The sequence below is a fragment of the Megascapheus bottae genome, chromosome 29 (genome assembly GCF_031878675.1).
Source record: "Megascapheus bottae isolate mThoBot1 chromosome 29, mThoBot2.hap1, whole genome shotgun sequence".
In the NCBI taxonomy this organism is placed as follows: Eukaryota; Metazoa; Chordata; class Mammalia; order Rodentia; family Geomyidae; genus Megascapheus; species Megascapheus bottae.
This window is the reverse complement of record NC_143537.1, coordinates 1,555,973-1,578,915: the sequence shown is the minus strand read 5'-3', so window position 1 is coordinate 1,578,915 and position 22,943 is coordinate 1,555,973. Positions and strand designations below refer to the sequence as shown.

Sequence of the window (22,943 nt, the reverse complement as noted above, 5' to 3'; positions counted from 1 at the left end):
TTAATTGGAGATGAGTCTCTAGTCATTGTACCCAGGCTGGCTTTGATCATCCTCAGATCTCAGCCCTCCAAGTAGCTAGGATTACAGGTGTGAGCCACCAGTGCCCACCTAAGAACTGTGGCTGCAAAAATAGTCTTGATCCACATGGGGAGAAATCAAAGGGGACATTGCTTGAAATACAGGCTGTGAGCTCTCAGATACTTGAGGATGGTACCCCGCTTGGGCCACCCTTCTTCCCGCTTTGTGAGTTGAATCTCCCAGATCCGTCTGCCCGTGCAGCTCTTAGATCTGCCTTGTATCTCAGCTTCCAGAGTAGCCAGGATGACCAGTATTGTCATTATCTCCCAAGGGCAGTGGGAAACTGAACCCATGTGCTTTCCCTTTCCACTCATTTTAAGGACCTCAAAATGTAGGTTTTATTATTTCATAGTTTTTGTTTCTATGCTTATCCTTCCTGAGACTTGAACTTAGGGCCTGGCGGTGTCCCTGAGCTTTTTTCTGAAGGCCAGCACTCACTCCCACTTGAGCCACAGCTCCACTTCCAGCTTTTGGGGTGCTTATTTAGAGATAAGAGTCTCAGAAAACTTTCCTGTTGGGCTGCGTAGCTAGGATTTTGCAGGCATGAGCCACCGCCTTGGGCTTTATACTGAAGTTTAATGACATAAAAAGGAGCTTGCCTCAGGTTTTTTGCTTGCCTTTCGGGTTTGCTGATGACACATCCAGTAATTGGTTTCTGCTGTAGCTGCTTCTCTTAAGCCAACAACACTTAACCTGCTCAGGACCTGTTACCTAGCAGGGGACCTGCTGTGCTGGAAATGCCTGCCTGACCTTCGTGCTCCACTTTGGTGGGAGTGTCTCACCCTCTGGTCACCTCCCTCATCCGGCTGAGATGTACTGAACCGGGCTGTATTTTGAGACAGGGTCTGGCTAGGTGACCCAGGCTGGCCTTGAGCTTTGGGTCCTATCTTAGTGGCACAGCTGGCTTTTCTCCTTGTGTGTTTGTGGGAGGAGACTTCGTGGGCATGGCTTATTCCTGAAGTCTCAGTGTCTTCCAGATATTTGTTGAAGAGGCTGATAAAAAGCTTCTCAGCCCTTCTTATAAAGTAAGGCCTCAGGAAGGCTCCAGTGGCTCACACCTATAATGCAAGCTTTTGAGAGGGCTGAGATCGGGAGTTGAGGGTCAGAGCTAGCCATGCAGTTGAGTTCTTGAAACTCTTATCCGGATGGTGGAACACCGTCTTTAAGAAAATCTGAGAGGGCGTTCTAAACCCTGAGTTCAGGCCCCCATACTGTCACTTAAGAACAAAAAGAGGAAAGGCCTCAGATGTCCTGGTCCACGCCCAGCGTCTCCCCCATAGGACGGCAGCAGGCACCAGGTGCCTGTCCCCTTGTGGCTTTCCTCCAGCCACATCACTGCACTTGGGGACATTCTGTGTTTCTGTGTGCTCTGCCGCTTCATGGGCGTGGTCTCCTCCCTACGCAGAGTCTCCGGGCAGAAAGGACCAGACCCACAAAGAACATGATCAACATCAACAGCCGCCTGCAGGACCTCTTCAGGGCAGCCATCAGGGCCGCCTACCCGGACCTGGACAGCCCACCTCTGGTCGTGACACCCAGTCAACCAGCCCAAGTTTGGGGACTACCAGTGCAACAGTGCCATGGGCATTTCTCAGGTGACGCATGGCTCCGTCCTCCTCTGGGGCAGGTGACCTGACCTGTGCTGTGAGCGGTATCGCTGGTGAAAGGAGATGCCTCCACGCCTAGGGAACCCACCCCCCCCACACACACACCGTCCCAGACACGATTTCTATTGACTGGCATTACTTGCTGTGGGGCAGGAGCAGGCTCTCGGCATTAAATTTCTACCCAGCAGGGAGGTTCTCTTTGAACTCTGTCCACACACGCAGTGTTTTTATTTCTGGTGGTTCTGTTCTGGTGCTTTCCCTCATGGCCAGTTAGCCAGATGTTCTGCAGCTGTCACCAGTGTCCTGTGGCCTTTGCAGAACGTTTTTCGTGGCTGGGCCGGGCTTTCTCACAGCCTGCTTCAGGGGTGGCTCAGCTCCCTCTGTCCCCTCTTGTTCACCGTGAGTGCCTCACTGTTGGTCACTGAAGTCTCAGCGTTGTGCCCAGCAGACTGCTGTGTTTTCCAGTATACATGTGCAGGACATTTGGGAATGGAGATCTGCATTTGTTGGCACTTTTCCATTCCTCTTGGCCTGTTTATGTGGTCACTTGTCCCCTCACCAGGTGGTAACTTAATAAAGCCTGTCGTGTAATCAATCACTTTACATTATTACAGATGTTCAAAGCCAAGGAACAGAAGGTAAATCCAAGAGAAATCGCCCAGAACATTACGAAGCACCTGCCAGAAAACGAGTGCATTGAAAACGTTGAAATCGCTGGCCCTGGTAGGCTACGTTACACGCGCTCTTTTGGTTTTGCTACAGCTGGAACCATGAGCCTTATTTTAAACTTAAGAGTTTACAGTCCCTATAGCACTTCAGCTTCTGATTCCATTTTCCCCCCCTCCCCCGTTAAAGATCAAGAGATGCTCAGATGTATCTGCCAGGCTGGCTTTGAACCTCAGTTCAGGTTTCAGTTTCCTGAGTGGCTAGGATTCTAGGAGTAAGCCACTGGCATCTGGCTTATCTCTCTTCCCACCCACCCCCTTGAAAGTTTATTCCCTGCTCTAGTCAGCATACCTTTTCAAATATTTGTATTGCTAAATAAATTACATCCTAGGGTCCAGTGCCAATGGCTCTCACCTGTCATCCTGATTACTCAGGAAGCTGAGATGTGAGGGTCAAGATTCAAAGCCAGTGCAGTCAGGAAGACCAGAGTGGCGCTGTGACTCGAAAGTGGCGGAAGTGTTAGCCTTAATCACAAAAGCTCAGGGATAGCACCCAGGCCTTAAGTTCAAGCCCCACAACTGACCAGGAAGTCATTTATGTCCTAGAGCCAGGGTGTAGCATGTGGGCACGCCTCACCCCAGCGCACCCAGGTGTGATGGAACATGCCTATGATCGCAGCTATTTAGACTGGATAGAAAGAGTCCAAGTGCAAGGCCAGCTGGGGAAGCTTCGTAAGAGGGGGTGGTGGTTCTAGTATGCAGAGACCTTCGTTTTCATCCTCAGTGCTTTGAACACACACTGGTGCACACACATGCACACAGCAGCACGACTGGAGCAGGTGGTAGAAACTTCTAGGGCTGTAAGCAGAGAAGTGGAGGTTGTTGCCCTGACTTAGTGAGAAACATCAGCTAGATGGTGGTCAGCCTGCGTTGACGGTCTCTGCTTTTTGTTACGCTGAGAGAGAATGGGCCCTGAGATAATAGGAAAGCTCTCCTGAGAAGACTTGCGTTAGGTGAGGCCTCGCAAGAGGGATTCTGGGTAGGTTTGCGAATGCTGTTGAGTCAGGTTCTGCAGCCGGTGAGGTAGGCGAGGGTAAGGGTCCTGGGAAGTACAAGGCGTTCTGACATTGCTTTCCTCCCGTCCATTAGGTTTCATTAACATCCACCTAAGGAAAGACTTTGTGTCAGAGCGGTTGACAGATCTCCTAGTAAATGGGGTTCACCTGCCTGCTCTGGGGAAGAATAAAAAGGTAAATATGCGACCTCTCCACACGCAGGCATGTCACAGAAGCGCAAGGAAATGCCACCAGGGGAAGGGCTTACAAACGTAATTGTGAAGTAGCATTTCTAATGGGCTTGTGGGGCTTTGTCTTCACTCGCTGTGACAATGGAAGCAGGTGAGGAGATTGGCAATCGGTTTCTCTAGAAGAGAAACGATGTCGTGCATGGATTTTGGTCAGCTAAGTAGAGACCTGAGCGAGTCCAGCTGCCTCTGTGTGCTCGGAACCTGGTGCACCGGCGGTGAGGAGGGGAGGCAGCGGTGCCCCCTTCTGGACAGCCTTTCTTCCCCCGTGCGTGCTGTGCAGGTTGTGGTCGACTTCTCCTCTCCCAACATCGCTAAGGAGATGCACGTGGGCCACCTGCGGTCAACCATCATAGGGAGAGTGTGTGCCGCCTCTTTGAGTTCGCAGGCTACGAGGTGCTGAGGTGAGTGGACGGCGAATGAAGGCTTCCAGAGTGCCTCTGCAGCCCTCAGGGTTCGCAATCCAGTGGGGCAGGGAACAGACCGTGGGGGTGCAGGGCCCATAGGAAAGCTCGGGACGTTATTCTGGCTAGTACAGCAACATGAGCCAATTAAAAGAGGACGCGGTCCCAGGGCAGAGCCAGGCAGGGCAGAGCCAGGCAGGGCTAGTGACGCACAAGTGTGCTGTGAGCCAGGCGCTGTCCACTTGAGGACCCCAAGGATTCCTTTTGTGTTTGACAAGAGGTGACGAGAATTGTACCCATTAGTAAAATTTGGACTGAACAACTGTAACCTGAAGCCAGCTCAGATCAAAAAACAGGCCTATCGGAAAGAACAGACATGCTTGCTGGTGAATGGGTGGGGTCAAAGCTGGCGCTGATCTAGCAGAGAGCAAGAGATGCATCTGAACGTCACTCAAAGCAGAAAAGGGCCAGCCTCGCACCAGTGGACCACAACTGTTGCTGTAGTTACTAGGGAGGCTGGTGGCTGAGGGGCACAGGCTGAAGGGGAGCAGCTGCTTCTGTGTGCGCTCTGTAATCACACCCCTTCTCCACTGGTGTTAGGTTGAACCACGTTGGGGACTGGGGGACCCAGTTTGGCAATGCTCATCGCCCACCTAGCAGGATAAATTCCCGGACTACTTGACAGTGTCTCCCCCCATTGGAGATCTTCAGGCCTTCTACAAGGTTTGCTGCCTTTATTGTTCAGGGATTTGAGTCTAAGGAGCTGGTGGCTCATGCCTTTAGGCCTGGCTACTCAGGAGGCTGAGATCTGGCTGGAAGCCAGCCTGACAAGAGAGTACTTGAGACAGTCATCTCCCAGAAAACTGCAAGAGGAGCCACAGCTCCAAGTGGTAGAGTGATGGCTCTTAAGCAGGGACGCTTGGTAGCACCAAGTCCCATGAGTAACAAGGAGAGAAAACACTTTGTGTCTCCTAGGGTAATATTGGAGGATCCGTGCATAGAGTTAACTTGTGGCTCTACTGCACAGAGATGTGTTTTCATTTCTTTTTTCTTTTCCTTCCTTTTCTTTTCATGCTGGACCTGGGGCTTGAACTCAGGGCCTGGGCACTGTCCCCCTCAAGACTAGTTAGGGCTCTACCCATTGAGCCACAGCTCCACTTCTGGCTCTTTGGTGGTTCTCGGGAGATGCAAGTCTCTTGAGTTTCCTGCCTCTGCTGGCCTTTAAAGTGTGATCCTCAGATCCTAGGCTCCTGAGTAGCTAGGATTACAGATGTAAGCCTGGCCAGTGTGCTTTCTTGATCTTCAGAGAACACAGGAATGTTCTCACATGCATGTGCCTCCCTACTGCAGCAGTGCCACATGGATGGAAACACAACCGCTTTACTGTGTCCCTGCTCTCTTGGAGCTGGAATCTTTGTGTAACTGCCTAGGAAATAGCCCCATGGCCGTCTCTGTTGATGGGCCCGAAATGGAATTCCGTGACCACATACTGTCAGAGGCCTTCAACCACCCAGGGCCTCGCTAGGCAACAGCTTGCCACTAAACTGCCTCCTGGTCATTTTGTAACATTGAGGGGGGGTGGATGTTTGTTCTGGGGCTTGAACACGGGGCCTGCCTGAGCACAGCCCCAAGATGTTTTTTTGTCACTGGTTTTTCTCAATGCTGTCCCTCCACCACGTGAGCCATGGCTCCAGCCCGTGAGTAAGAAGAGTCTGATGGACTTGGTTTCCTGCCCAGGCGGGCTCTGGTCATGAACCACTGGCACGGACTTAAATTTTGGTGTTTGACATAAGGTCTTGCTACGTGGTGAAACACATCACATGCGTGGGGGTGTGTGTGCATGTGCGCATGTGTGTGTGTGCGTGTGTGCGCGTGCGCGTGCGTGTCCATCTTTAACTCCAAGTGTGGGATTGGAACTTAAAAACCTCCCTCCTCTTACAACACAGGAATCTAAGAAGAGGTTTGATAATGAAGAAGACTTCAAGAAGCGAGCCTACCAGTGTGTGGTTCTACTGCAGGGAAAGGATCCAGACATTTTGAAAGCATGGAAGCTCATCTGTGACGTGTCCCGTGCGGGTGAGTTTCTGCAACTTTCAGTCAACTGCTTGCAATTTTCTTGAGCCTTTATTTTTCTTTGTCATGGTGCTAAGGATCAAACCTGAATGCTGTGAACAGTTTTACGATTGAGCTAGGCCCTACCCTAAACCAGAGTGTGAGCTGGAAATACATTTGTTAGGCCTGAAGATTTCATCATAGCCTCCACAAGTGTGTCCAGTCAGCCTTCCCCTCCCCCTCCCCTGACAACAGCTACAAAAGGATTCAGTGTCCTACCTTCATGCATGCATGTGATCTGCTGTGCGCGTCCCTCTCCCCGCAGCGGCTTTCCCACCACAGCTTTGGCCGAGGTTTCTGCTGTTCTACGATATGCCCTTAGATTTTACGCTCTGTTTTCCTCCCAAGTAGCCCTTACATCCTTGTTCTCTGTTCCCCCGTGCGTGGGCTCGCCTGTGCAGGTGCATGCGTGTGTGCTCGTGTCCATGACTGCCTTGGACATCTGAACAAAAACATTCAATACTCTCTCACGTGAGCTTGGTTTGTCTCGGTTCATCTTTCTTTATGGTTGTGTCATATTCCCATCTTCTTTCTCACCTGTTGCCGGGCACCTCAGCGCATTCCATCAGTTGGCTGTGAACAGTGCTGCAGGTGTCTCCCTGGTATACTCATTAACTCTCCTTCCAGTCTGTGCCCCAGAGTGGCATTATGGGGTGGTCATCCAGTGTTTTGAGGAGGCTCCATGCTGACGTTCACGTTCCCACCAGTAATGTAGACAGATGCTTTTTCCTATGCATTCTTGCCAGAGATCTTTTCGGGGGCTACAGTTGTGGCAAGGGTGAGGTAGAATGTTGGTGTGATTTTGAGTTGGATGAAATTTTTAATTTGGTTACTTAGTTATTTTGCCAATCCTGGGTGCTGTCCCTGGGGTTCTTTTGCTCAGTTTAGCACTGAATCACTTGAGCCATAGCACCCCTTCCAGCTTTTTTCTGATTAATTGGAATGAGAGTCTCATAGACTTTCCTGCCTGGCTGACTTTGAACCGTGGTCCTTGGATCTCTGTTTTGTGTGGAAAGATCTTTCCATCTTTTGGCTTTGTGGAGTTTGTTTAGGGTTTGTTTTTTGTGCCGCTCCTGGGTCTTGAGCTCAGGTCCTCGGCATGCTATTCTTTAGCTCAAGGCTGGTACCTACCACTTGAGGCCAGTTCCACTGTGGCTCACGCTGTAATTCTAACCACTCAGGAGGCTGAGATTTGAGGATTGTAGTTCAAAGCCAATCCAGGCACTAAAGTCTGTAAGACTCTTGTCTCCAGTTAACCACCAGAGCACTTGAGCACTGTGTGGTTCAAGTGGTAGAGCGCTAACCTTGAGCCAAAGAGCTCAGGCACAGGGCCCAGGCCAAGAGTTCAAGCCCCAGGACCAACAAAAAAGTGCAGCCACACACTCCTGGCTTTGCCTCTGTGCAAAACCATGGCATCAGAGCCCGGCTACTGTCCTTGCTCTGCCACTATGAGCCACCGTTCCCCTTCCTGTCTTTCTACCTGAAACTTGGAGACAGATGGAGATCATTGTCTTGCAGACTTCTCCGCCTGGCTGGCAGATGCTGCGATGCTCAGATTCTAGCTCCTCCTGAGCGTGGGATGACGCGTGTGGGCAGCTCGGTGCGGCGTTCCCTCCGAGTGGTGCTCGTTTGTCGGAGCTCTGACTGAGGGCTGGGCACCCTTGTGAGCGCTCCGGTGCTCTGGATCCGCAGCTTCGCTTCTAGCTCTTTGGTAGTTCATTGGAAATGAGCCTCACAGATTTTTTTTTATTCCCCTGCCTGATCTAGATTTGAACCGTGATCCTTGGATCTCAGCATCCTGAGTAGCTAGGGTTAGGATCTAGGTGTGAGTCACGCCTTCAAGGTTTTATGGTTTTCATAGTCTTTGACTTCCTGAGTTAATACATTTTTTTTAGTCTGTTGTGAATGGAGTTCTTTTTCGCCTTGTTATTGATATACAAAAGCTAGTGGGTTTTTTTTTTGGGGGGGGGGGTTCTAGTTTCATATTCTACCTTTCCAAAGGTATTCGCTGGTTCTATATGGTCTTACATATAGTCAGACGATCTGTTCTTTTCTTTCTCTTTTACTTCTCTTAGACCTTATTTCAGGGAAACCAATTTCATTTTTCTTCTCCATTTACTATGCAAGTGGCTATAGGTAAATTACGTAAAGCCTTTATTAATTCAGCTATATTCCTTCTATTGCTGGTTTCTTATGGTTTTAACACAGGCCTTTTCTGCATGGATGGTTCTTGATTCTCTCTGGGCTTAGGTATACTGCACCAGCCCTGAATCCCTGCCATGAACCACCTTGGCTGTGGTGTTAAATTCAGTTTGCAAGGCTTGTGTTGAGAGTTTTTACATCAGCAAACTTGCTTCGTAGCCAGAGTATTCCTTCTCTCGCTGTGCTAGTAGTGGGGTGTGTCAGAGTACTGGTTCTTGGGAAACTTCATGGGTTTACCTGCAAGTCTGTCTGCTCCTGGGCATGTCCAGGTGCACACGAGTGGCTTGTTCCTCACAGCAATACTGCAAAGGTGATGAGTCCAGAGCTACATGCTCTCCTGCACCAGGCACCCGGTCTCAGTTCTGCCCTTAGCTGTGCCTCACCATATCCTGTGCGAGGCTCTGCATTCCATGTGCCTGAGACCTACTGTGGTTAAACTGCTTTACTTAATGTCGTTTATTCCCTGCTAGAAGAACAACGTTTTTTACACTGCAGATTTAAGATTTTCATAATTGTACTTGGGCTCTTTTTTTTTTCTTCTAGAATTTAATAAGATTTATGACGCACTGGACATCTCCTTAATAGAGCGGGGAGAATCCTTTTATCAAGACAGCATGCCGGCTGTGGTGAAGGAGTTTGAAGATAAAGGTGGGCTCCGTGGGGAGGCTTCATTTCACTGTCCTCCTCCGGCTCCACTCCCAGATCCCCTCACAGCACTTGCAGAACTTGTGACATGGCCAAACACAGGCACAAGTGCAGTCCCCCTCCCCTCCCTTCCCTCCCTTCCCCTCCCCTCTCCTCCCATGGTGTTGACCAAGGCCTTGCTCGTGTGTGCAGGGTTTGTGCAGGTGGATGAGGGCAGGAAGATCGTGTTCGTCCCCGGGTGCTCTGTGCCCTTGACTGTGGTGAAGTCGGACGGGGGTTTCACCTATGATACATCGGACCTGGCCGCCATCAAGCAGCGGCTGCTGGAGGAGAAGGCGGACATGGTCGTCTACGTGGTGGACAGCGGGCAGGTGCGTGCGCGTGTGTGTGCATGGCGGGCTGGCCGACAGCCCCTGTGGAAGGGAGGACTGGGTTCTACCAGGCTTCTGCCATCTGGTGGTACCACCTTGGGCTTGCTTGGTTCATTTGTGAGATAGGCTGGGCTGTGAACTCTCAATCCTCCTATGGCGGCCAGAGCGTGACCTAGTGGCAGAGTGCCTGGCTCACATGCTCGTCACCCTGGGGTCGATTCCTCCCGAAGGGGCGCTGTGGCTCACGTGGTAGAACGCTAGCCTTGAGAAAGCCCAAGGACAGTGCTCAGGTCCTGAGCTCAAAGAAAATCCGCATATGCCCACCCCTCTAGAGCAAAAAAAAAAAATGGAAGCTCTTGTACATGAGCTCGACCTTACAGTACTTACCCACTGTGTTCTTGGAGTTAACCCTGGAGCCTGGCATATGCTCTAAGGGTGTGCGCGGTGGGGCGGTGGAGGAGCCCAGGCTCCCCAGACTGGAGGTGCCAGCTGTGTATGCGCACTGAGCTCTGAGCTCAGTGCTGGAGGCCACCCCCTCCACCCCACCCCTGCAGGCTGTGCTCTGAGCCCCCTCCCCTCTCCACCCCCCTGTAGGCTGTGCACTTCCAGACGGTGTTTGCTGCAGCTCAGATGATTGGCTGGTATGACCCTCAAGTGACCCGTGTGACCCATGCCGGTTTTGGGGTGGTACTCGGCGAGGACAAGTAAGTGGGCTGCCTTTCACCTCCCTTCCCAGGGCAGCACAGGGATGGCAGAGGGCATTGCCACAGCAGAGTGCTCACAGCAGTTCCATGGGTGCTTTTAGAACCAAAACACACAAGTGAGAGGCCTGCCACACAGCTCCTGAAGCAAATACATCTGTATTCTAGAACAAGCAAGCCAGGGGGCCGGAGCGTGGCCTAGCTGTAGCGTGCTCGCCTCGTGTGCACAAAAAAGCCCTGCGTTCCATTCCTCAGTATCACAGACACAGAAAAGAGCTGCAAGTGGGGCTGTGGCTTAAGTGGTAGAAAGCCCAAGAACAGTGCCCAAGCCCCAGAACTAGCCAAAAGAAAAGCCAGCTAGGAAGGTAATCTCCCAGAGAACGGGCTGAAGGGGAGGCCCAGTGGCTGTTTTCCCTAAGAACAGACTTGAGGAGACCAGTGAGCCGGCTCCCAGGGAGGTGGGGACCCTCCGGAACCCGTTCCAGCGTCCGCCCCGACAAGGTGGGTTCCGAAGCCAACTGACGGGGGTTTCTGGTGCGTGTCTTCAGGAAGAAGTTTAAGACCCGCTCGGGAGAAACCGTGCGTCTTATAGACCTCCTGGAGGAGGGGCTGCGACGGTCCATGGACAAGCTGAAGGAGAAGGAGCGGGACAAGGTAGGGCCCTGTGTGCCGGGCAGGCCTGGCCGTCATCACGCACCTCACCCCCCCCTGGCTGCCTTGCAGATGCCGAGCAGGCTTCCAGGTGAGGCTCCGAGCTGTGCTGGGAGCAGAAGGGCCTTTTGAAGAGAAGGTGCAGTCTGCTCTGGCTGCTTGTCTGCTTTCTCCATCCACAGAGAAAGCACAGGGGAGGGAGCCTTGTTTTGTGCCTGGAGAGCCCCAGCCACATTCCCGGTGGCTGGTGAGCGCTTTCCTAGTTGGCTTAGGAGTCCTTGGCTGCCCCGCCTGTGCTCTTGGCGGGCTGTGTGTGGCCCAGGCTGGCCCCGTGGTCGTGGAGTGGGGTTTGGTTGGTCTCCCTGTTCAGCTAGCTCAGGAGTGTGGTGCTGTTCCCTTGGTACGGTTGGGGTTTCCAGTGGGCTCTCATTCCTCTGAGAATGAGGCAGAACACAGACACTGGCACACACGCCCCCATGCCAGGTGGGTCCCTGTCCCTGAAGCGCGTCCCTGCTCCTCAGGTCCTGAGCGCCGAGGAGCTGTGGGCTGCACAGACCTCCGTGGCCTATGGCTGCATCAAGTACGCGGACCTGTCCCACAACCGCCTCAACGACTACATCTTCTCCTTCGACAAGATGCTTGACGACCGCGGGAACACGGCGGCCTACCTGCTCTACGCCTTCACACGCATCAGGTAGGAGGTGGGCAGTGGGCAACCACCACGTGGGGGCCACACGCATGGCGCCCCCACACCACCACGTGGGGGCGCTGCCAGTGCCCCCACCCCACTGGGTGGGGGCCCTGTGCACAGCGCCCCCACGTCGTGGTGGGGGTGCCGCGTGCACGGCACCCCCGCACCACCACATGGGGGCGCTGCCAGTGCCCTCACCCCACTGGGTGGGGGCCCTGTGCACAGTGCCCCCACATCGTGGTGGTGGTGTGGGGGGGGGAGAGTGCCCCCCCCCACCTGGGGGGGGGGCGGGTGTTGGGAGAGGCAGTTGCAGAGCCTGTCCATACAGACAGTACTTCTGTCTCTTGCCTCTGGGTGGGTGCTAGGCGTCAACTGCACATCGACACACAAAGGCTACCCACCCATGGGTGGGAGTTTGAATGAGTACAGGGCTGCACGAGTATACCGACTCCTACCCATGGGTAGGAGTGTCAATCAACTGCAGTGTGTGCAGAGAGCCACGCGTGTACAGGCTCCCACCCATGGATGGTCGTTTCCTGGCCAAAGCCCCCCCCTCTCCTCTCACCTACGGGGGGGGGGGGCTGTACACAGTGCCCCCACAGTGGAGGCGTAGGGACTCCTGGCCCGGCGCCCCCTTCCCCCCCCCCCCCCAACAGAGCACCTCCATGCCACCCACCATGGGGCGGTATGGAGGCTCTGCGTGCCCCCCCAACACAGTGGCCCCACCCACCGCGGGGTGGCATGGGGGCTCTGTGTGGTGGGGGTCTGCATGCCCCCACCCACCGTGGGGCGGTATGGGGGCTCTGCGTGCCCCCCCAACACAGTGGCCCCACCCACCGCGGGGTGGCATGGGGGCTCTGTGTGGTGGGGGTCTGCATGCCCCCACCCACCGTGGGGCGGTATGGGGGCTCTGCTTGCCCCCCCAACACAGTGGCCCCACCCACCGCGGGGTGGCATGGGGGCTCTGTGTGGTGGGGGTCTGCGTGCCCCCCCCCCTTACTCACCGGTTGTCCCCCCCACTGCGGGGCGGCAGGTCCATCGCCCGCCTGGCCAGCGTGGACGAGGGCGTGCTGCGGACGGCGGCGCTGGAGACGCGGATCCGCCTGGACCACGAGAAGGAGTGGCGCCTGGGCCGCTGCATCCTGCGCTTCCCCGAGGTCCTGCAGAGGACGCTGGAGGACCTGTTCCTGCACTCGCTGTGCGACTACATCTACGAGCTGGCCACGGCCTTCACCGACTTCTACGACAGCTGCTACTGCGTGGAGAAGGACCGGCACACTGGTGAGCCCGGCTCCTCACCCTACCTTGGAAGCTGTGGGGGGGGAGGGGCGTGCACGTCGACAACTCCTCCCCCTCCTCCTCCTCCTCCTCCTCCCCAGGCGCTGTGCTGAAGGTGAACATGTGGCGGTTGCTGCTGTGCGAGGCCACAGCCGCCGTCATGGCCAAGGGATTCGACATCCTGGGCATCAAGCCGGTGCAGAGGATGTGACGCCCAGCGCTGCTCTCTAGACAGAACTAGAGAACTTCCCACTATCTATGCAAAATGTAGTAACTCTTCAACTTTCTAGAAATTAAAAAATACAAACATGACTTCCACAAGTGTGGTTTTGAGCACACACACCCACGGGGCCGGGTGTGGGAGGTGAGACACCTCCTCCGCCCGCTCCCACCTCACCATCAGGGCAAAGCCTGCCCTGAGAACTCAGCCAGGAGGCTGCAGGTCATTCTGGGCTATCCAGGCACACCTCCTCTCCAAAAAAAATGAAGTGTTCCCAGTAAATAATCGCAGCAGTTTGTAGATCACACACCCACTTCCCCTCAGAACGTGCACAAGTGCTTGTTCAGGAAATGCAACCTTCGTGTTACGAGCTGGGAGGCAGGGCATGGCTCAGTCTGGTAGCCAAGAGAGCGGAGAACAGCCTTCGAGACCTCTGCTCCTACCTACAGCCACCCAAAAAGCCAGGCACAAAGCTCAGGGATAGCACTGGGACCCTGAGTTCAAACCCCAGGACTGACTAGCACCAAAAAAACAAAAAGCCACTCAAAGAAAGCTACCCAGAGGCACCAGCCAGGCTGAGGGGACTTAAGCTGCCGGCTGAAGTTCACAGTGGCCAGGACCCACCTGTGTGCCAGGCTGCAGGCTGGGGCTGGGGAAGGCTGGGAACACATTTCTTCAAGCCGGTGTCCAGTACGTCTGCAGAGGAGGGATGCAGCCAGAACACAACTGGCCACAAGTGGTCTGACAAACCTAAAAAATAAACAAGCAAAACGATGACTGTGGCACTGCTGGGTCAGCACCTGTCACCCTAGGACTCAGGCGGCTGAAACCTGAGGATCAACCAAGTCTGTGACTCGTCTCCAAACCACCAACAAGCTAGAAGCGAGGCTGTGGCTCAGAGCGGTGGAGCAGCAGCCGTGATCACAAGGCCTCAGGGACAGTGCAGGCCCCGAGTTCAAACCCCAGGTTTGACTAAGCACACACACACCACCAATGATACAACTTAAAAGAGCAAATCACCTGAACGGACGTCAAAAGACAGAATGACAGGCGAGCACTTCAAAGAAAATCCCACCCCATTGAGCCAGGAACAGCCCCCCCCCCCCCCCCCGGGCAACAAGCAAGCAGCCACCAAAACCACAGAAGGCAGAAAGAGCCAGGGGCATGGCTAAGGAAGAGCCTGCTAGCAAGAACAAAGCCCCGGACTCAAACCCTCCAGTACCACCAGGATAGAGGATTGGTGGACTCAAAGCTGGGAGAACAGCTCAGCACTACACAGCGGGGTGCTGTGGCGGGATGAATAAAGCAGGTGTTCAGCCCTGAGTAGCTTCACCTCCATAACCCTAGCCACTCAGGAGACCACAAAGCTCAAGGGCAGTGCCCAGGACTTGGCTCAAGCTTCAGTACTGGGACAAAACGGAAAAAAAGGGAAAGAACTGGGGCCGGGAGTCTGGCCTAGTGGTAGAGTGCTTGCCTAGCATGCATGAAACCCTGGGTTCGATTCCTTGGTTACCACATAAACAAAAGTGGTGTTGTGGCTCAAACCGTAGAGTGCTAGCCTTGAGTAAAAAGAAACTCATGGGCACCTTGAGAAAGTCCAAGGACAGTGCTCAAGCCCTGAGTTCATCAAGCCCCAGGACTGGCAAAAAAAAAAAAAAAAAAAACCAGTAAGTACACAACTGTGTGACCCTGATGGGTAAATGGTATGTCTCCATGGGAAAGTCAAAATCCATTAAAAACAGGCAGACACACTGGTGCATGCCCGTAATCCCAGCTACCTGGCTGTGGACATAGGAGGATCTCAACTGCAGGCCAGCTGATAATCTGAACAACCAACTCTAGAGGACTGGGGTCATGGTGCCTGGTAGAGAGTTGGTAAGTGGCAGGCCCCAAGTTCACGTTTCAGTACCACCAAACAATAGCCTCCATCATTTGCTAAGTAGTGCACACAATAAAAAGATGCACATCACTGAAAACAAGAGGAGAGGGAATGAGTGTACATGAGTCAGTTAAGCTTTGTCAGCTTACATTCACCAGTTAGCCTGCACCAGACTTGCTAAGCAAGCCTCATGAACACTCTAAAGCCCGGGACTAGCACAGAAGCTCGGAAGTTTAGAAAGAAGGAAACTAAGTCAAGTGCCAGTGGCTCACACCTGGAATCCTAGCTGCTCAGGCTGAGATCTGAGGATCACTGTTCAAAACCAGGCTGGGCTGAACACAGGCCCCGGGTCTCACTTGAGCCACTCCTCCTGACCTAATGGTTGGTTGGTTTATTTTATTTTTGCCAGTCCCAGGCTTGCACTCAGGGCCTGAGCACTGTCCTTGGACTTTCTCAAGGCTAGAGCTCTACCACTTGAGCCTCAGCACCACTTCCGGCTTTTTTCTATGTATGTGGTACGAAGGCATTGAACCCGGGTCCTCATGCATGCTAGGCAAGCACTTTAACCACTAGGCCAAACCTCCTGGCCTATGTGTTGTTGCTGTTGTTTTAGTATTTACTAAATTTTTTGATATAATCACAAAAAAAACAAACATTTAAAAAAATGCAAAATATTAGAAAGCTAATTAGTGCTATCCACTTTCCAGGCAAACCATAAACCTTACTGAGATAAGGAATCTTAATTCTGCAGCGAGGCATATGTACAAAATGTTACCTTGGAATCTAAAAACAGGCTTGGTCAGAGATTGCACATGATACAAGTGAAGCATAGCTAAATCACTTCAGTTGAGCTTATTAAGCTGTGTGTACTGCATCGCAACAATTCCACAAGTGGAAAGACGAGACATAAACCACCATAAAGGAGCCCTTCCACCGTGGTGGTTCACCTCGCGCTCCAGGTGTTACGCCGTCCATCTTTGGTTACAGGGACTCCTTAGTTGTCCTTTGGCTTACCTTAAAAACTAGTTGAAGACAGCAAGCTGTATTCCATATATGTGGAATTCAGCCTTAGTCCACATGCCATACGATAAGGAAAAGCCAGGCTTGACCATGACCTAACCCACTCATCCACAAACATGGTGGTAGTAATTAACCTCCTTTTCTGAAGTCTATACAGACAAAGTTCAAGGCTATGACTGAGGGACGGCTTCAGGAACTATTAATACCAGTGCTCTGGATACCATGATCCATTGGCCAAGATATTACAAATTACAAAATATAGCTTGCCTGCCTCTCCCTCTCGAATCTCTGGAAATCCAAGAGGAAGCGTAAAGGGTTCATAGAAATGGACGACAACAATGCTATTAAAGGAAAGCGAATACAGCCGCGTTGTGAGCAGATGCTTAGGAAAACGTTTACTCTGCAGTCCCCCGTGTTGTGTTCTGCAGGGTGGATCTCACTGCACATGCTCTCCAATCAGCTGACAGGAGCTGCAGTGGCTGCTCCTAGACTCTAGAGATGTCCTCCCAGCCAGAAGCATTGCCTGTAACCAACAGACTTTTAAATAAGCGTTCTGGATAATGGTACCTAAGAAGGCAATGGAGTGAAAGGGTTTTGAAGGGAACCTCACAGTACCGCCGTGATCCAAGCGGAACTGGTAGGTGGGTGGTTTCGACTGTCCACAATAAAGGCCTCAGGAAAAGACCTCATTTAGAACCTAAGTAGCCAGTAAAGGCCATGCAGTTTCAGGTTCACCAGCTTTTACAACTCCACCCTCAACCCAAGAAGAGAAGTGTTAGCAAAGAAGTACCTCAGATCGCACCCACTGTCCCACAGTTTGAAGCATGGTATGAACAGGACATCTATGATGGATAAAACCATGGCTGTACACAGATGTAACTACCATGAACTAAATTCTCCACTTTAGATGAACAGCAGCTCAAACAGTCATGAAAACAACAGCGTCAGTGATCCCTAGCTATAAACTGAATTTACAAACTGTAAACTATGGATGAATAAATAACTAAGGTTATTAAGAGCCACGCCTGTAATCCTAACTACTCAGGAGTCTGAGATCTGAGGATCGCAGTTCAAAGCCAGCCAGGCACTAAAGAAAGACCTTGAGACTTTTATCTCCAGCTTATCACTAGAAAACCAGAAGTGGCACTGTGGCTCAAGGGGTAGAATGCCAGCCTTGAGCTGAAGAGCTCAGGGACAGCACCCAGGCTGAGTTCAAGCTCCATGACTGACAAAAGATAAAAAGTGATCACAAACACTGAAGCTAACGGGTGGGCCCACGCCCACGGACACCGTCCTGAAAGAGGGAAGAAAAGCCAAGTGAGCGCAGGGGTCTGAGCTGACGTCCAAGGACCAGCACAAACCCACAAAACCACCACCCAGACAGGGCGGGGTCATGGCTGGTGGCCCAGTGCCCACCTGTTCAAGCCATGTTCACACTGCACAGAGCCTGACCTGTCGCGGTCCTGTGAGACCCACCACTGTCCAGGGAGCCATCAGGGTCCCGCAAGATACACCTGTGGTTGGCCAGTCACCTCCCCCTTCCTCTTCCCTCTCTCCCTCCCTGCTCCCTCCTCCTCTACCACTTCCTCTACCTCCCCTCCTCCTCTACCACTTCCTCTACCTGCCCTCCTCCTCCTCCTCTACCACTTCCTCTACCTCCCCTCCTCCTCCTCCTCTACCACTTCCTCTACCTCCCCTCCTCCTCCTCCTCTACCACATCCTCTACCTCCCCTCCTCCTCCTGCTCCTCCTCTACCACTTCCTCTACCTCCCCTCCTCCTCCTCCTCCTCTACCACTTCCTCTACCTCCCCTCCTGCTCCTCCTCTACCACTTCCTCTACCTCCCCTCCTCCTCCTCCTCTACCACTTCCTCTACCTGCCCTCCTCCTCCTCCTCTACCACTTCCTCTACCTCCCCTCCTCCTCCTGCTCCTCCTCTACCACTTCCTCTACCTCCCCTCCTCCTCCTGCTCCTCCTCTACCACTTCCTCTACCTCCCGTCCTCCTCCTGCTCCTCCTCTACCACTTCCTCTACCTCCCCTCCTCCTCCTCCTCCTCCTCTACCACTTCCTCTACTTGCCCTCCTCCTGCTCCTCTACCACTTCCTCTACCTCCCCTCCTCCTCCTGCTCCTCCTCTACCACTTCCTCTACCTCCCCTCCTCCTCCTGCTCCTCCTCTACCACTTCCTCTACCTCCCCTCCTCCTCCTGCTCCTCCTCTACCACTTCCTCTACCTCCCCTCCTCCTCCTGCTCCTCCTCTACCACTTCCTCTACCTCCCCTCCTCCTCCTCCTCCTCTACCACTTCCTCTACCTCCCCTCCTGCTCCTCCTCTACCACTTCCTCTACCTCCCCTCCTGCTCCTCCTCTACCACTTCCTCTACCTCCCCTCCTCCTCCTCCTGCTCCTCTCCCCCCGCCCCCCGTAGGGTTGCAGGGATTGTGACACTGAGATGTATTTCAGCACCGGGGTTTGCCGGCCCTGCCCTGGCAGCGCCTCGCCTCCGGGTCCCAGTTTGCATCATAGGCGGGGCCTGGCGCTGGCTCCCTGGCCGGGCGCCGCAGCCGTCGCTGTCCTTGGTGCTGCCGGGCGCTCCGTGCGCTCCGGAAGCGCCGGCTGCAGTCGGGCCCCGTCTCCCCCCACCCCCTCCCCGTCTCCTGGGCCCTGCCCGTGGGCGCCACCACCGCCCAGCCACTTCCCGCCACTGCTGATTCCCACGGCAGGGGCCACGCCGGGACAAGTCGAGGCTCCTGCTGGGCAGCCGGGTCACGGGCGAGCCCGCCGTGCCCTGCGTCCTGAGGGCTGAGGAGGGGTGGCCGGGCGCCAAGGGGCCCCGGCGCCCCGAGGGCTGGGCGCATCTCCGGAGCGCGCGCGCCCGTGCATCACATCGCGCCCGTGCATCGGGCCAGGCCGAGGACCCGAGAAACGAACAAAGGCCGGCGCACCGAGCTGGGGGACCGGGAGGTTCGCGGGGAGCCCCCGATCCCCGCGCCCGCCTGCGCGCGCCCCCTGCGCGCCCCCGGACGCAGCGCCGCCCGCGTCGCCGACCCCGGGGCCGGCTGCGCACCGCTGGAGGAGGGGGGCTTCCGGGGCTGGGGGGGGGGGCAAAGCCCGAGTGATGCAATCACGCCGGCCCTGCGTCAAAGCGCGGCTGGGACGCGGCAGCTGCGGCAGCTGCGGCAGAGCCTGACCTGACTGCGCCTCCTCCGGGCTGCGCAGCACGGCCATCTCGTCCCCGCACCCCGGCGACCCCCGGCCACACCCGGACCCACCGCAGACCCGCGGAGAAGAACGCAGATCCCCCGGGGACCAGCCTCCCCGGCCGCGTCGGCATCCACCCGCGACCCCCGGGCCCCCCGCGGCCCCCCGATTGCGCAGGTCGGGCGCAGGCCCCCCCTCCATCCACCACCACGGGGTCGTCCCCGAAGACCCCCGGCCAGATTCGGACCCCCGGCGACGCCGGACCACCGCGCCCCCCGGGGCAGCAGCCAGCCCACGGTAACCCTGACAACCGCACCCCCCGCGGGCAGCAGGGGCTCATGAAGTCGGCGGGCTCGCGCAGCGCCTGGGGGCGGGCGCGTAGCGGAGGCGGCAGCGGCAGCGGCGGGGGCCGGGGCCGCAGCGGGGGCCGCACCGGAGCCGGCCGCAGCGGAGGCCGCAGCGGGGGGCGGATCCGGGGCGCGAGCCGGGGCCGGGGCCGCAGGCGAAAGGCCGTGTCGGCCGCGTCCGTGGAGCCGCACCGGCTCGAGGGCGTGTTCCTGTACCGCGGCGCGGAGGACGCGCTGGCCACGCGCAGCCTGGTGCCCGGGCTGTCGGTGTACGGCGAGCGGCGCGTCACGGTGGGCGAGGGCAGCGAGCGGTTCGAGTACCGCACCTGGAACCCGTTCCGCTCCAAGCTGGCCGCCGCCATCCTGGGCGGCGTGGACAAGATCCACATCCGCCCGCGCTCCCGCGTGCTCTACCTAGGCGCCGCCTCGGGCGCCACGGTGTCCCACGTCTCGGACATCGTCGGGCCCGACGGCGTGGTCTACGCCGTGGAGGTCTCGCCCCGCGCCGGCCGCGACCTGGTCAACCTGGCCAAGAAGCGCACCAACATCGTCCCGGTGCTGGAGGACGCGCGGCACCCGCTGCGCTACCGCATGCTGGTGGGCATGGTGGACGTGCTCGTCGTCGACGTGGCGCAGCCCGACCAGGCGAGCATCCTGGCCGCCAACGCGCACGTCTTCCTGCGCAACGGTGGCCACTTCCTCGTGCCCTTCAAGGCGCACCGCAAGCCCTCGGCCAAGTCCTCGGGCAGGTCCGGCAAGGCGTCGGGCAAGTCCTCGGGCAAGTCCTCGACCTCCCTCAAGGCCGAGTTTGCCGCGGAGCTCCGCAAGCTGCAGCAGGAGAACCTGCGGCCGCAGGAGCAGCTGACCCTGGAGCCCTACGAGTGGGAGCACGCCGTGGTGGTGGGCGTCTACCGGCCCCGGAGCAAGTAGCCGGGCTCGGTCCTCCCCGGCGCGCCGCCCCCCTCCCCTGCCTCCCGGGCGCGCATCGCCCTGCCCCCCTGGCCTCTCCGGCGCGCACCCCCCTGCCTCCCCGGGGCGCAAGGCCCTTCCTCCCCTCCCTCCCCTGGGCGCATCGCCCTCTCTCCTCTGCCTCCCCTCAGCGCACCCCCCCTGCCTCCCCTGAGCACATAGCCCTCCCTTCCCTGGGCGCATGGCCCTCCCTCCTCTGCCTCCCCTGAGCACATCGCCCTCCCTTCCCTGGGCACATGGCTCTTCCTGCCCTCCCTCCCCTGGGCGCATCGCCCTCCCTCCTCTGCCTCCAGTGAGTGCATCGCCCTCCCTCCCCTGCGCGGGTCTCCACTGCTTTCTATTAAAGCGATACCCTCTGGAATGAGGTGGTCTGGTTTTGTGCCTGGGGCAGTTAGTTGGTCTCCCCATCCTTCCCACGTCCTGGCCTAACGCAGCCGAGCCTCGGGGACCCATCCAGTGACGCCCGGGGGCTGTCCGGCCTCTGCCTGGGAGCAGGGCAGAGCCCATGGGATTAGTCTGGTGGGCATTGCACTGGGAACTAGCAGGCGCTCTGCCGCCAGAACCACGCCTCCAGTTCATTTGGGGGTAGGGTCTTGCTTGACGCCAGGCGGGGCGCCCCCCTCACTGGGGGGGTGGGAGGGGTGGGTGGCAGGAGATGGCGCAGTTTGCCTGGGCTGGACTCCAGGACGTCCACAGCGCAGCCTAGCAGGGGGAAGGATTCCAGGCCTGACCCACTTCTGCTCCTACTAAGTCATGACTCCAGTCTCCACCAGGCTCAGAGCCAGGCGCTTTCTTTAGGGTGGCTGGGCTGGCCTCTACCCCCAGTCCTCATAGTGCTGGGATTCTAGCACAGCCCCACCTCGGCCTGCCCAAAGCCAGAGTTACAGCCCTCTGCACGCTGTGGCAGGCGAGGAAGCAACAGGGCTCCTGAAGGATGGACGGATGGCGCACCGCTGCAGTCTGGCACAGCAGCCCCCTTCCCCCTCCCCACACAGAGCTGGGCTCTCCGATCTGCCTGCGACAGTGCCATGACAACGCAGTGCCACTGTGGCAAGAGGTGGCAGGGGGAGGGGGGATGCGGAGCTGGGGGCCGGATGTGGAGCCGGAGCGGCACCCAGGTGACCAAGGGGGGGGGTGACAGGAATGTGACTTCCTGTAGGGCAGTCGCAGAGGCGAAGGTACCCGCCTCTGATTGGACGAGACAGGGCTCTCTGCATTGGGTTCTGGCCTGGAGCTTTAGGAGCAGTGCGGCCCTGGGAGGGGGAGGGGCTCCTCATCCTTCCCCACTAGGCACCCAGCATGACACAGCACGCCTGCTGCGGGGCCCTGTCCCCACTCGCATACCACTGTGTCTGAGGCTGGTACACCCTGGGGTTCCAGTTGCCCCCCTTGAGTGTGGAAAGAGGGGAGCGAAGGAGAGGGAGGGAGCGGGGTCAGCAGCTCCAGGCCTGCCCAGGCTGGAGAGAACGCTGCAGTCGAGGCACTAGGGAGGAGGGGGGGTCGGCTCAAGGCAGAGCTGGCTCCTCAGGTGACTGTTGCCGGGGTTACCGCAGCTGCTCTTTTATAGCATGCATTGGTCACATGGCTGTGGATTTTGTGAGTGACATCTTCACACCCGTCTACAATGGACCCCAGTTGAGAGCCTGCCTCCCCAAGTGTCTAGAGGGTCCACAGGTGCAAACCAGCCTCGGGCGCCTTTGCTCCCCTGCCACATCTCTCCAGCTCCGGGTTGTTAGGGTGATAGACTCTGAAGGTGATGATTCCTGGCTTGCTACACTGCATGTGTGCAGACACGGGTCGTGTCAAGTCCTTCCTGTGTGACATTCCAAGGATGCAGAAGGGAGGTTACCCCCAAACACTAAGCTGCCCTGTGAGCACCTGGGTCAGGCCATTAGGCCACATTGCCTGCTAAGCTCTGCTAACAATGGAGGGTGGAACTGTCCCAGGCAACGTGCCCTCCCTCTCTTGTGAAGGCAGATCCCTCTGCAGCCAGCTGGCTTGAGTTCTCTAGGTAGGTAAAAACCGTGGCTTGGAACTCTCTTTTGAACATCTACCTGTAATCCCAGCTGCTAGGGAGGCAAAGACAGGGTTCTAGGTGACAGGCCAAAAAAGCAAGTGAGACCAACTCAAAGAACAAGCCAAACTTGCTGTCTCAGGCGTGTATGGTCTAGGTAGGGGCCTATTTGAACAGTATGCGAAAGAAAAAGGCTGGGTGCAGTGCTCAGTGGTGGCGCAGTGCTCAGTGGAGGAGGGCCCGCAGCCAGCACGGCACTGTTAGGTCGTGGACTTCTCTTTCCTCGCCACTTGAGCGCTGTGTGGACGGTGTGGGAAGGCGCACACAGCGGGGGTGCAATGCGGGTAAGGCTGGCATCCTGGTCTGGGCTCCTCTCATCAAGCTCTGACAGTCAACACACCCAGCCCACACTGCATGGACTTAACTAACCAGTGGCGTCTTGATGGTCTGAAGATCACAACATAGACTGCACGGACTGCAACTCGACTTCAACTAGGAAGCCCTAGGCCTGGGAAGGTGGCTTAGTGGATGAGTGCTCGCCTAGCTGGCATGAAGCCCGGTCCGATTCCTCAGTACCACATACACAGA

At 56.3% G+C, this 22,943-nt stretch overlaps 2 protein-coding genes across 2 annotated transcripts in view; both read left to right on the top strand.

Moving 5' to 3' along the window:
* Rars1 (arginyl-tRNA synthetase 1) overlaps window positions 1–13,144 on the top strand; it is a 14,155-nt gene extending 1,011 nt beyond the window's left edge. The window contains 17 exon segments of the mRNA XM_090320795.1: window positions 1,484–1,621; window positions 1,623–1,673; window positions 2,300–2,408; window positions 3,500–3,600; window positions 3,937–4,009; window positions 4,012–4,057; window positions 4,658–4,694; window positions 4,696–4,713; window positions 4,715–4,780; window positions 6,004–6,133; window positions 8,915–9,019; window positions 9,209–9,387; window positions 9,982–10,091; window positions 10,637–10,742; window positions 11,261–11,433; window positions 12,464–12,711; window positions 12,810–13,144. Of these exon segments, the coding sequence (XP_090176921.1) occupies window positions 1,484–1,621; window positions 1,623–1,673; window positions 2,300–2,408; window positions 3,500–3,600; window positions 3,937–4,009; window positions 4,012–4,057; window positions 4,658–4,694; window positions 4,696–4,713; window positions 4,715–4,780; window positions 6,004–6,133; window positions 8,915–9,019; window positions 9,209–9,387; window positions 9,982–10,091; window positions 10,637–10,742; window positions 11,261–11,433; window positions 12,464–12,711; window positions 12,810–12,919 (1,800 nt within the window). The 3' untranslated portion in view covers window positions 12,920–13,144.
* A 5,797-nt stretch (window positions 13,145–18,941) lies between these two features.
* Fbll1 (fibrillarin like rRNA 2'-O-methyltransferase 1) lies at window positions 18,942–20,702 on the top strand. The gene has a single exon (XM_090321308.1). The coding sequence runs from the start codon at window positions 19,364–19,366 to the stop codon at window positions 20,300–20,302; it is 939 nt and encodes a 312-aa protein (XP_090177434.1). The 5' UTR covers window positions 18,942–19,363; the 3' UTR covers window positions 20,303–20,702.
* The last annotated feature ends 2,241 nt before the right edge of the window (window positions 20,703–22,943 follow it).

Coding starts and splice junctions, on each gene's coding strand:
- Fbll1 (XM_090321308.1), top strand. CDS start 19,364: ATGAAGTCGGCGGGCTCGCGCAGCGCCTGGGGGCGGGCGCGTAGCGGA.